This window comes from Channa argus, chromosome 21 (genome assembly GCF_033026475.1).
Source record: "Channa argus isolate prfri chromosome 21, Channa argus male v1.0, whole genome shotgun sequence".
In the NCBI taxonomy this organism is placed as follows: Eukaryota; Metazoa; Chordata; class Actinopteri; order Anabantiformes; family Channidae; genus Channa; species Channa argus.
Window position 1 is genome coordinate 9,787,261 of NC_090217.1, and position 12,275 is coordinate 9,799,535.

At 37.6% G+C, this 12,275-nt stretch overlaps 1 protein-coding gene across 3 annotated transcripts in view; it reads left to right on the plus strand.

Annotated features, from left to right (window-relative positions):
- The window catches only part of wnt5b (wingless-type MMTV integration site family, member 5b), a 68,431-nt gene extending 62,382 nt beyond the window's left edge, over window positions 1–6,049 (plus strand). For all 3 annotated transcript variants that reach the window (XM_067489547.1, XM_067489548.1, XM_067489549.1), the window contains 2 exons: window positions 3,396–3,554; window positions 3,654–6,049. In XM_067489547.1, coding sequence (XP_067345648.1) covers window positions 3,396–3,554; window positions 3,654–3,953 — 459 coding nt within the window. In that variant the 3' untranslated portion in view covers window positions 3,954–6,049. The remainder of the gene's footprint in view (window positions 1–3,395; window positions 3,555–3,653) is intronic.
- The last annotated feature ends 6,226 nt before the right edge of the window (window positions 6,050–12,275 follow it).

Below are 12,275 nucleotides of genomic sequence, written 5' to 3' on the forward strand. Positions count from 1 at the left end.
TTTGTGTGTGTGCAAGTGTCTAGAGACGGAGACGCAGGGGTTGGACCTCCGTCACACTCCCCCGATTTTCAAAGACACACACACACACACACACACACACACACACACACACACTTGAACGTAACCACCTGGTCTACTGTCTCTGTTTCAAACAAATCAAATAGGTTAGTGCTTGTCACATAGACACCAAAACAACTACTGTAGATGTAAATTCATGAACTAAAAAAAATTTGAGCATCCTCTGCTTTTCATACAAGATAACTGCAAATTTGTGAGTAAATTAATAATTTTTCTTTTTAATTACAAGGAGAAATACATTTGTGGATCTAGTGAAAAGCACTTGAATTATATACTTTAAGCACTAATGTCCACTTTAGTTGGAGGCAAACATTCATTGTCATAAAACTGTCTTAGACCTGCACACTGACCAGCCAAGCAATGTGCAAACATTCACAAATGTAATTTCAGTAGGTGTCTGGTAGCGGAGTAGTTAAGGAGAAAGCACCATTACTGAAACATCTACAGTTTGATTTCCAGCTGTTGGATCTTCATTGCATTTCACACCGCTCTCTCTGCCATGGTTTCCTGTCCCTCTATATGCTCCTCTTCAAATTAATGGCATAAAAAGCTACAATAATAGTTATTATTATATTATATTATTATAGTTATTATTATTATATAATAATAGTTACTATTTTGAATTAGAAATAAGATCTTTCAGCTCATAATTAATTACATGGAAACTCTACATAATAATGTATTTTGGGTGGGATATTTCATTCAGTTCAAGTAAAAAAAACAAGAACTTTTACAAGAACTGACATGAGCTTTAGTCCAAAGTAAATGCAGACACAGATGCTCACTGGCCTCTGCATTTGAGGAGGAGCAAAGTGAGGAATGTGACGAATTCTTTAAATTAACAGATTTGTTCATATACTGAAAAGGAGATCAGACATTAAAATATGTCCCTATTCTTAGCTACATTATCTTTGCTTCTTCTTCGTTGCTTTTCCCGTCATCACAAAAGACAGGCTATTTTCTCCATTTCTGCCCCATTGCTCCACTGCCTCAACACACACACACACACACACACACACACACACACACACACACACACACACACGCACGCAGTCCTAACCCCCTAACCCTGTCTAAGCACAACCTATTGTGCCTAACAGAGACCGTGTCTCCACCATGGATGACTGAGCGTGTGTGTGTTTCTGTCTGTGTGTTCACGAGGTCCAGTGTCACTGCGCCCAGCAGGCATAACCTACCAAATAGCTCAGTATGATGCAGGACACACACATATGACAGCATGAAGTTACTTGGCAGCTTGTGACATCTAATTATATTAAAGAAGTGTTTCTATAGCACCGTTGATAAAAGGAATGTGTCTAAAAGTAATGAAACAAGTAATGTACATGAGCTAAATAACATCAGTGGAGGTAAGATATTAACTATCACCAGAAAGTAAAACTTTAGTTCCAAATAATAAAAGTACAATGTGCATTTGCAGAAACCTTTCAACAATACACCAGCTGAAAACCTGATTCCATCTAATTTAGGCTGATACCCGATATCATTGGGAATATATAGCTGGAAAAAGTTGCATTTCCAATTTCCCTTTTACTGTTTCTCCAAACATCTCATAAACCCCACAGTGGGGGATCTAAGTGAACCCAAAGGCTCGTAAAACAGCAGGGAGCCGTAAACTATGAGGAGTTCCGCCCTGATGATAAATTTATGGCAGTAATTCTAACTTTAAAAAAACGTATTGGCATTGTCCCATAAATGCATCACTCACTGTTAACAATAGACAGATAAAACTAAATACTTTAGATATTCATAGTTGTTTACATAGTAGTTTTTGTAAAATGGAGCCATAAACTTTTAAAAACAGGATTTCAGTGTTTTACAAAATGTCTTTTGTATCCTGCTATCAGTGTCTGTCTAAGGGGGGTCATGGGGGTCAAATCACAGGATTGGAGGGTGCCGAGTGCTATGCCTGCTGGGTAGTAAAGTAGAGGAGAGGGGGAAAGGGGTGGTGTTTGGGGTGCAGGGGGTTAACAGAGGTGAGGAGGTAATTGAGATCAGGCAACCTGAGAAGATGGAGTGATGGGTTTTTTGTGTGTAAGGGGAAATCAAGTCAGAAAAATCTGATTTAGATACAACAGCAGTGAGTGGATATATCTGTACTAGTTCAGAAGCAGAACACACTACTGTGCATTATTAGTGATAGAGTACGTGAATGTAATCCATGTGTTTGAGGAGGGGGGAGGAGGGGTGTGTGTGTTGTGTGACTGATTGAATGCTGTCTAACTGACCTGGTCAAGGGCTCCCTCTAAAGTTCACTGCTTCCAGGACAATAAATCTTGTGTTTCCTGTTCTTTTTTTTTTCCCTTTTTTTTTCTTTTAACATAACCACATGTACAAAGTGTTTCATAACGTCCCAGACCATGTCAAAACCTTTTGCAGCACATATTGAAAAGCAACTATCAAAATAAAGAGAATGGGGCAGTTTGGCTAAAATGATGACTATTTGGTGATAAGATGTCCCAGAGAAACGGTCAGGGTGTTTATTTAGGAAGTTACAGCAGGATTTTGAACAATTCAGAACAGACAGTGTAGAGTACATTTATATTTTTAGACATTACCCCAGTGCTCCTGTGATGAGAGAAATGTGCAGCTTAGTGTCATGAAAGAAGGAAGAAGATGAGACATTTTGGTTACAGCACAGTTTGACTGAAAGCCACTCCCTCCACAAACTACTTCAGGTTGTTTCACTTCTCTGACACATATTGGTCTTTCAGATGAGTACGGACTCCCTCTATATGAATTATGTGGGAATGTTTACAACAGAGCCACGTTTCCCCTGGTTGACAGCCTTTCTATTCTGAGTCAGCTGTTTGTTTTAGTTTGGTGGAGCAGGATTGTATAGCAGCACACAAGGAGCAATTTTTCTTTCTTTGCTTTGCATTTTCATTTTTGTTTATCGGTTCCACTGGATATTTTAACAGAAGAGGGTTCTGCACCAAAGCACAGTGGTGACAGAATTTTTTTTTTACGCTGTGGAAAGCAGTTTTGAAGGGAAATGTTTCTCGTAATATGCAGCATGCATGGATGAGTGCTCAGCTTATGAGTTAATGCAGAATCTAGATTTACTTTGATTTGGTCAGTGAGTGTTACTTGAGCACATGTTTAGTTTGCTACACAGTTGAAGGAAGGAAGTGACTACAGATGTGTTCCACTAGATGGTAGCAATGTAGCAGAAAATTTAGATCTGCAGCACAAGATTGAAGTTTCAGACTTGTCAGCCAGAGGTAAATGAGATAAAGAAAGCAAGCAAGGCTACACATCTGTCCAACCTAATCTGTGTCTGTTTCTTATTCCGACAGGCAGTTTATAACCTGGCAAATGTGGCCTGTAAGTGTCACGGAGTCTCAGGTTCCTGTAGCCTGAAGACGTGTTGGTTGCAGTTGGCTGACTTTAGACGTGTTGGAGAGTTCCTAAAGGAGAAGTACGACAGTGCTGCTGCTATGCGCATTGGACGCAAGGTATTTACTTAACTCACAACAGAGGTATAAGTAAGTTGAACATAAATGAATAAAAAATTATTTTAAAGATTCCACCAACTACCTCTTCATCTCATCCAGGGAAAGCTGGAGCTGGTAGACAAGCGTTTCAACACCCCGACAGCAGACGACCTGGTCTACATTGACCCCAGCCCAGACTACTGCCTTCGTAATGAGACCACAGGTTCACTGGGCACACAAGGCCGCTTCTGCAACAAAACCTCGGAGGGCATGGACGGCTGTGAGCTGATGTGCTGCGGCAGAGGATACGACCAGTTCAAGACCTACAAACACGAGCGTTGCCACTGCAAGTTTCACTGGTGTTGCTACGTCAAGTGCAAACGCTGCACGACACTGGTGGACCAGTTTGTGTGTAAATAGCACAGATGGCAGGGTATGAAAAAGGAGGAGAGGTGACACTGAATGAGGAGAGAGGATGCAATGAGAAGATAGAGGATGGGCTTTATATTCTGACAAAGCTGCTCTTATTGTTTTCCCTCTGTCATCCAGTTATAAATCTTCTGCCCTTTCAAATCAAGTCAAAAGCTGCGTAACACCTGTGTGGCCATTTTTTGTATGTATGCAGCAGAATGATGATTGGACAGACAAGAAAAGGACAGATGGATGGGAGGAGAGTCAAAAGTAGGAAGCAAGAAGGAATTGGATCCCTCACTTTTCAGACAACTCTCTGAGATTTTTATTTCCTTCACTCCATCATTTTCTGCTTTCCTTTCATAATCCCAACCCTGAAGGAAAGAGGGACACAGAGAAGAATCGGTAAACAAAATGGATTGAACGGCATTGAGGATAAATGGACCTATAAGAGGTAGATCCTAACATGTGGACACATATGACTAGTGTGAGATGATATTAAAGAAATGAATAAATATATAATTAAATAATAAATAAATATACAAAGCTGATTGTTGTGTAAGAGACACTAACAAACCTAAGACACAGCCTGAACCCACAAAAGTTTAACTCGTGTATTTTAGGAATCACACAGATCATTACAGACTCTTTGGAAATTAGAGTCCTGATCGAGTGGTGTCACCATGTTTCAAAAACCTTTTGACCGTGTAAGAGAAATTCTGGCATATGTGAGTTTTGCTGACATTGTCAAACCCACCTGCAATACGTAGAGAAAAGTAGAAAAGCCCAGACTAATGCGGAGGAGGAATCACCCAGTGAATGAATAAAATTAACAAGGGGAAAATGGAGGCAACAGAGGAAAAAAGGGGGAAAAAAGGAATATAAGTAGAAAAATTTGGAGAACTTTCCAACAAAATTCAGCCCCATGTGACAATTGAGCCATAGATTTCTATTAAAAACTGTAACAAAGTGCAGTACACCTTCAAGTCAGCATGGATGTATAACTTACATCACACGTTCTCCATTTGTCCCCATCTAACTGACCAACTGTTGGCTGCAATGTCCAGTGCTTGTGATGTGACAAGTGTGTCTGCGCAGGGTAATGAGGCTCGCAAGTTGAAGCCATCCTGACAGAACTCACGCTGGCGGTCCGACTCCATGACTTTCAGCTGACATGAGAAATGAGGGAAATCTCCTTTGGCGAGATTAATGTGCTGTATCTGCATTAATGAACTTGCACTAGAGACCTGTTTGCTGTGAGCAGACTTCTTCATCTCATGTTGTTATGCTGTTGGTTAAGTCAACACTGAGCCCTGTGGTGTCAATTTAGCCGGTGTTTTCACACCAGTTTAACATTTTATAATACTGTTGTGCCATGAATTTTGCAAATTGTTTGGATTTGGTTGTATTTTGATTTGGTAGTATTGTATTTTTACAGTGTACTCAGATCAGTAGACACAATAACAAACATGGAGAGGACTTAGTGAACGGAACATGCTGTGGAAAAATGAGTGTGTGAGTGTGGAAAATACAGAAAGGACTGCAGTTTATTAGGGGCTACTTTTAAAAAATAGTACATAAAAAAGAAAGTATATTTTAATATTGTTTGTAATTTCTCTGTTTACTATGTTTTATACGCTGATATTATTGTGTATTCTTTTGATAAACTAGTCTTTGAGAATGAGGCTCTCTTTTGTTTTCGAGTCTGCTGCAGTTCAAGTCTGACTCCGGCCAACATTTTCACTCTGTTTTCCACCAACATGACAACTACAGATGACTCTTTGTTGTTTAGCAGCTGTTTTGGAAAGTGATGCCACAGTTAATAAGTAGGGACAGAAAGTAACTTAGTACAAGAAACAGTGATACAGTGTCGCTAGTTACAAAACAGGACAGGAAAAGGTTTATATTTAGAAAGCTATTGGAATTCTGAAAATTATAAAGAGTAGAAGTTGCACTACATACTTTGTAAAAGTAGGTTAAAGTAATTTCATGACATCAAATAAAAAGACTAAAATATTACTGTCAGAATTTTCAATCAGATTTTGTATCTAGTCATTTCCAACATTTACAGTATATTTGTGTTTATTAAACTTTTCAAAGTACTGCTTCCAGCATTCACAGTACCTGTTATCTTAATATTTATTATTATGATTTCCGTGTTCAGTGCTCACTACTTCAAAACGTTTATCTTATCAAGGACATGTGTGCTCAGCTCAGTATTTAGCTTTTTAATATCTTTTATACTTTTTAAAATTTTCAGCAATTTTTTCTCATTCAAATGAATAGAGATTTTTCAGCTACTTTTCAGCTTTGTCCTCTTTCAGCTTTACCTAGTCGGGCATACTTTAGCCTAGAGAGACCATTCAAACTTACAGCAAATTACAAGACTTTCAACTATCAGCCTTGTTTTTCACTTGTTAATATCTTTTACAGTTTTGGAATAATTGCAGTTTTTTTGCTTATGCAGTTTTTGGAAATTTCTGCTCTCCTCCAGCGTAATGGTGATGACATCACGCACTCTCACTTCTGCTCTTAAACTTTTTTCCTCGGTTTTTCTCTTCTGCATTATCAGTTTTCAGCTTTCACAGACAAAGGTTACAATAAAACGGTAGAGAACATCGTCAGCTTTCGGAAAATGTGCTTTTCATTTCGATGGGGCTTATGGTTTTCAAAGGATTTAGCCAAAAGCACAAACAGTGCCACCCAATCCCCCATTAAAACCCATTGTGAGAGGGTTCCAGAATTGTCTGAGCAGACCCAGATGAAGGTTGTTTTTAACAGTGACCGTGACATCATTTTCTGTTTTTATTGTTTTTTACATAAAGTATATCACCGTGGTAGGTGAAGCTTTCTGCCACTTGTGGCGAAGAAATATTTCAGATATGACTTTTTTATGTATTGCACTGTTTCTGACACAGAGTTATGAGTTTTTTCTTATGTGTCTGTATACAAACAAATGTCTCTTCTCCCCCCCCCCCCCCCTCCCCCCCCCTCCCCCCCCTTTCATCTCTATGGAAACAGTATCAAACAGGCACAAACAAAAGCACAAGACGAGTCAGAAGGATACTGGACTGATCTGAATGATGACAAGTAATCCATGCCTTATTTTAACCCTTGTGCCCTCTTTGGGCATTTTTTTTCCTCAACTTTTTTTTTTTTTAATTTAGTGATCATTTTGGCAGTGTTACAGCTAAGTGTTTTAAACAATATTGTGTCTGGTACTCGGTACAGATTTATCCAAAAAACTTTGAAAGCTGAGTATTATGTCAGACTAAATTTCTTGTAATGTTACCAAGCAACAACAACCAAGCAACAGCAATCAATAATAAAACATAAGTTATTAGGTTATTATATATTTTTTAGCATGTTTAGTCCTGCTTTACGTTGTTATTCTCTTGGATTTTTGCTTTTCACATTCCTCCCTGTTGATCCCATCAGATGAACAAACAGCCCAAAAACCTCTGCTTTTGCTCCTTGGACACCAGGCTGCTTTTAATTCTGTGTTTGCGTCTCACACCACATTTATTTTTCCACACGTTTAGATCCAAAGCAATCACACTTGACTCAATTGTAATGGTATCAGTAGTGGTACTTCAGCGTTACAGCTTCCTGACTATTAAAAAAAAGCGCTAACTGCTTGTAGCACTGAGTCAAATGCACAGTCATGGGGAAGTAGACCTGTACAGTCATCTTACGAACAATCCCATTACTTTTAGCAGCTCTGCTCTAATTGGATTAGACCACTGACCAGAGCAGCATGGCCACACTGTGTAATCCTCCTCACCTGATAGAGGACACGTGCATTTGTCAGTGATGCTTCCTCTCTTTATAACCAAAGCTGCTGCTTCTGTTTACTGCATTGAACACTATAATTTAAATATAATATGGTTTATCTGTGGTGCAGTACATGTTGTATATTGTGCCATGATGTGTGTGTAAGTGTGGCATAAATGAAAGTGTAGCCTGATAATCCATTTAATCCTTCTCACCTGACAGCCATCTGTTGCTGTGAAGACGCTAATTTGCAAACCTCATCTGATCTGTCCTTTAATCCTTTTTTTTGTGTTTTTTATCGTTATAGAATTAGTTTTGAAGTTTTTGTCCTAACCACTTTACTATCGGTCCTTTTGCAGCTGTTGTGTATTTAGTCATTTTGCAACAGGAACAAGCAAAATACTACTACAACTCCATGATTGCTTCGAGAAGGTTTAAAGTTTTTTTATTGTTTATGGGTTTTTTTTTTTTGTTTTTTTGGTGTGGATTATACCAAGGGGTAAAATTAAAAACGGAATGTCTGGACGAGAGGCGCGACGTCAGGGTAGTTCTCGCGTGTCACATATTTGTGTCCATGCCATGCCGTTTGAGCACGTGCTCACTCTCGCACGCGTTTTGTTTACATATGGCACAGAGAGGAGTACGGGGTGAGTGGGGGCAATGACTTTAACATTAAATTAATAGACTGGATATTTGTTACAGATATCTTTAACTCAGTTTTTCCTATTCAGAATTGTATTTGTTTATATAAATGACGCCATCATAACCGCAATTATTTCGATATCCATGACGTATGTCTTCCTATTCAAAACCGTAAATCATTCTTTCTTCGAAAAATTACGTAATTTTGCTATTCATTTGTATTGGGCCTTCAGTTTTAGCTATTCACAATGTAATTTCATATGTCAAGAATGTTATGGATAACGGCAATATCCAATATCTTAATATTGGGGAATCCTATATCTACAATGCAAATGTTACTGGTTGAGATTTTATTTTCAGAAATACATACTAAAAAAATTAGTCAACAGATATCCACCATGCATTTATGGACATCTGCTGTTGCAGTATTTCTAATAATAAATACTAAATGTATATTTGAAATAAAATTTTGACTAGTCATCTTACAAATTACAATTATCTGACTTTTTTACCAGTCATTTATTTTTGCATATTCAGAATTATTTATGAATATTTGGAATGCTTTTTCATTTGGGATATCTACATTTAGTTTTGACGAGCTTTGACTAAGAGAAATGTTGTTATGAATATCTAAAATGTAAATACATTTAGGAGTGTGGTGCGATTTAATGTTAAAACAGCTTGCCTTGTAAGTCTACAGCAAAACACACAGGATAGGTTTCAACACACCATAAAAAAAGTCTTACTAGAACTGAAAGATATTGTTCTGTTTTCATGTGTTTGATGATAAAATGTGGTTTTAAAAGTTGAATGAACACAGCAGTGAAAATACTGTAGGCTGTGTTCAGTAATAGCACTGAAGAAGACGAAGCTACGTTAGTTATTTTAGCTGCGTTTACTTGATGTATTTCTCTGTTTTCTGTAGAAATACATCGGTTCGGAGGCTTCTGTGGAGGGTTTTATACATTTAGGCCCGAAAAAATAGAAGCATTAAAATACGCATTACGCCGTGTGTCACAAATGTGGGTCTCTAGACACCATGGTAAATTTTTTCTTCCAGGTACGACTGTCTCCTCAGGTGTGGAAGTGTAGTTCAATTTTGACTTTGTCATGAATGTCACCCTCATCTCCCTTTGTCCAGCTTTTACTGGATATTCCTGGAGACACATTGAAGCCAACAGAGTCATGTGGAACACCTCAACAGCGTTCAGGGATAATCTGCTGATTCTTGACCTTTCCCTCTGATTCTAACCTGCATGCCCTGTTAATATTTGACTGCCAGCTGGCTAATTGTGTAGCCTAACCTGCCTAGCAGCATGCTTCTCTCTTCTCGCTGTTAGACCACATAACTATAGGAATGACTTATGCGATTCATCTGAACATCTTCTTTTCTGTGATGATTTGATGTTCAGAGGGGTTGATGTTTAGGAGGGTTATTGGCTTACCCTTTGTGCTTAAAAACTCAAATCTTATATGTCTGGGCTTCATTGCGAATGCATAAGTAACTCTTCAAATAAAGCATAGATGAAGTAATTCTTAGTAGAAAAAGAACACAGTATGTCACTGTGATACAACAGTAATATTGATAGTGGTTTATCAATGTTGTTTCACTGTGACAAAGCTACTTTTGATCATTTTCTTAAATAAATGCAGTGCCAGAAGCAGAGTGAGGCAAACTCTCTGAAGCTGATTCCCTGAAGTGATGAAAAACACAAACTAGTTTTTTCTCACCTTTTTCTCTCTCTCACACACACACACACACACACACACACACACACACACACACACACACACACACACACACACACACACCAAACACATTCACAGTGTGTTTCTGTGTCAAATGCTCTGTTTCTTTTTTTCTTGAGTTCTTTCTTCTTCTGTGTTTTTCAAACACACAAAGAGTTCAAAGAACCAAGTCAAACACAAATGTTCAGCCATTTATCCATAAGCTCATTCATCTCTATGCTATCTACAAGCGTTAGCTGGAGCTGAATAGATCCACTAAAACCAGAATATCTAATGTTCTCAGGATGACACAGATTCACTAAATGTACTTTGATCTCAAAGCTTAATTCTCACATTAATGGCGCTTTTTTCATCCTAACACCATTAACAGAAGGGAAATGGTTAAAACTGACATAAGGTTTTTATTTGTTTAGTGCATTAAGCTAAAATTCTTAATGCAATCAAAATATTGGAAATGCCGAATTTTTATTTACCATTTTAGACAGTTACCCACAGGGTTAAAGTAGTTATGTGAATAAAAAGGATGACTTTTACAATTCTTAAAAAGATTGTTAGAGCTGTTGGGCTGTTGACATTGACTCGTTGCTAGCTGTCATGACTTGCGGTGATGGCAGGTAAATTGCAACTGTCATTAAGTGTGTTTTTGTGTGCGTGTTTTGTGTATTTCTTTTTAACATGAAACACTTACAAACCTTGTGGATAGAAAATAATTAAATGTTTTGAACATAAAATGTACAAACAATTTAGACTTTGAAATGCCATAAAGTTAAATAATCTGACAGTTTCCTTGAGATTTGAACGTGTTCAAACACACTAACAAATGACACTAACCATTATGCTGCAATATATTTTTTCCTTTTTCAGTAACTATTAGTCATTCTTTATTATCTGTTTTTCTTGAAAGAAAAGATTATAAATTAGATAAGTTAGATAGATTCTTAGAAGAAATAATTTCTTAACCATCCATTCCATACTTGGAAGCACATCATCCTGAAACCTCAGAGAAAGATCCTGTTAAACTGCAATATCTGTACAACATGAGGTTTGAATCACATCACATTATGTCCTTGCAAACACTCACAGAACTGTAGAGCCAAATCAGTCATATTATTAAAAAAATTAAAAAAATCATGGTCATGGCCAGCATCTAGACTTGTGTCCATTCACTTAAGCTGTCTTTATGAACACTATCTCAACCAGCCACTTGAAATGATTAACTGAAAACTTTTAGTCAAAATCAATAACACTGTGGGTTACTTAACTAATGATCTGATGATAATCATTATAAATTATTAAAGATGCTGCCTGGAGTCAATAGGGTAAACCTTGGTTTACTTTACTTGGTTTTGTAAATTATTAAAAGTTGTTGACTAATGTTATCTACTATATATAATTATATTTACATAACTATATACTATATTTTATACAATAAAGTATAGTTAAACATTAACATGAAACTTTCTTTTAAAGAAAGTAAAATGTCACCTAACGTTAATAATTCTTATCAAGATGTGATAATAAAAAACATTATTGCTTCAGTACCACAACAGTAATCCCTACAAAGTACTGAGGTGATGTCATACAACGGTCACACAGTTTTTCTATATTTTCACAGCCACTTTTTCCAAATAGTGTTTCTGAGGTCTCTGATTCCCTAACAATTAAACATATTTGATGAAAAGGTTGCTGAACGTGTTTAGTTGTGAGACTGTGGACTTGATTAACCAGACGGTTGAAAGTCTGCTGGCCTGTTCTCAGATTGGCAACACACCCAGCTACCAGCCTTGGATGACAATAAATCTATTTGCACAACCATGCAGCCACAGTTAGCTATAATTGCTCCACAACAGGGTGTATGTTAGAGAGAGAGAGAGAGAGAGACAGAGACAGTGTGTGTGTGTGTATGTGTGTGTGTGTGTACTCTGAAAGGGTACACCCATTGATACCAGGCCAGCTGAGAGCACAGAGCAGGTTATCCAGCATTTATGTGACTTTCAGCATGAAGGCCTTTTTTTCTTATCGTACTGCATACTCCCAGCTCTGATATGGTTGGAGTTGGACTGTCATGCTATCTTTTTTATTCATATAGCTCATTACATGTGGTGTAGATATGAACTTCTTGCCTGCACATTTGGGTATTATTACAGGCCTACAGAAAGACATCTT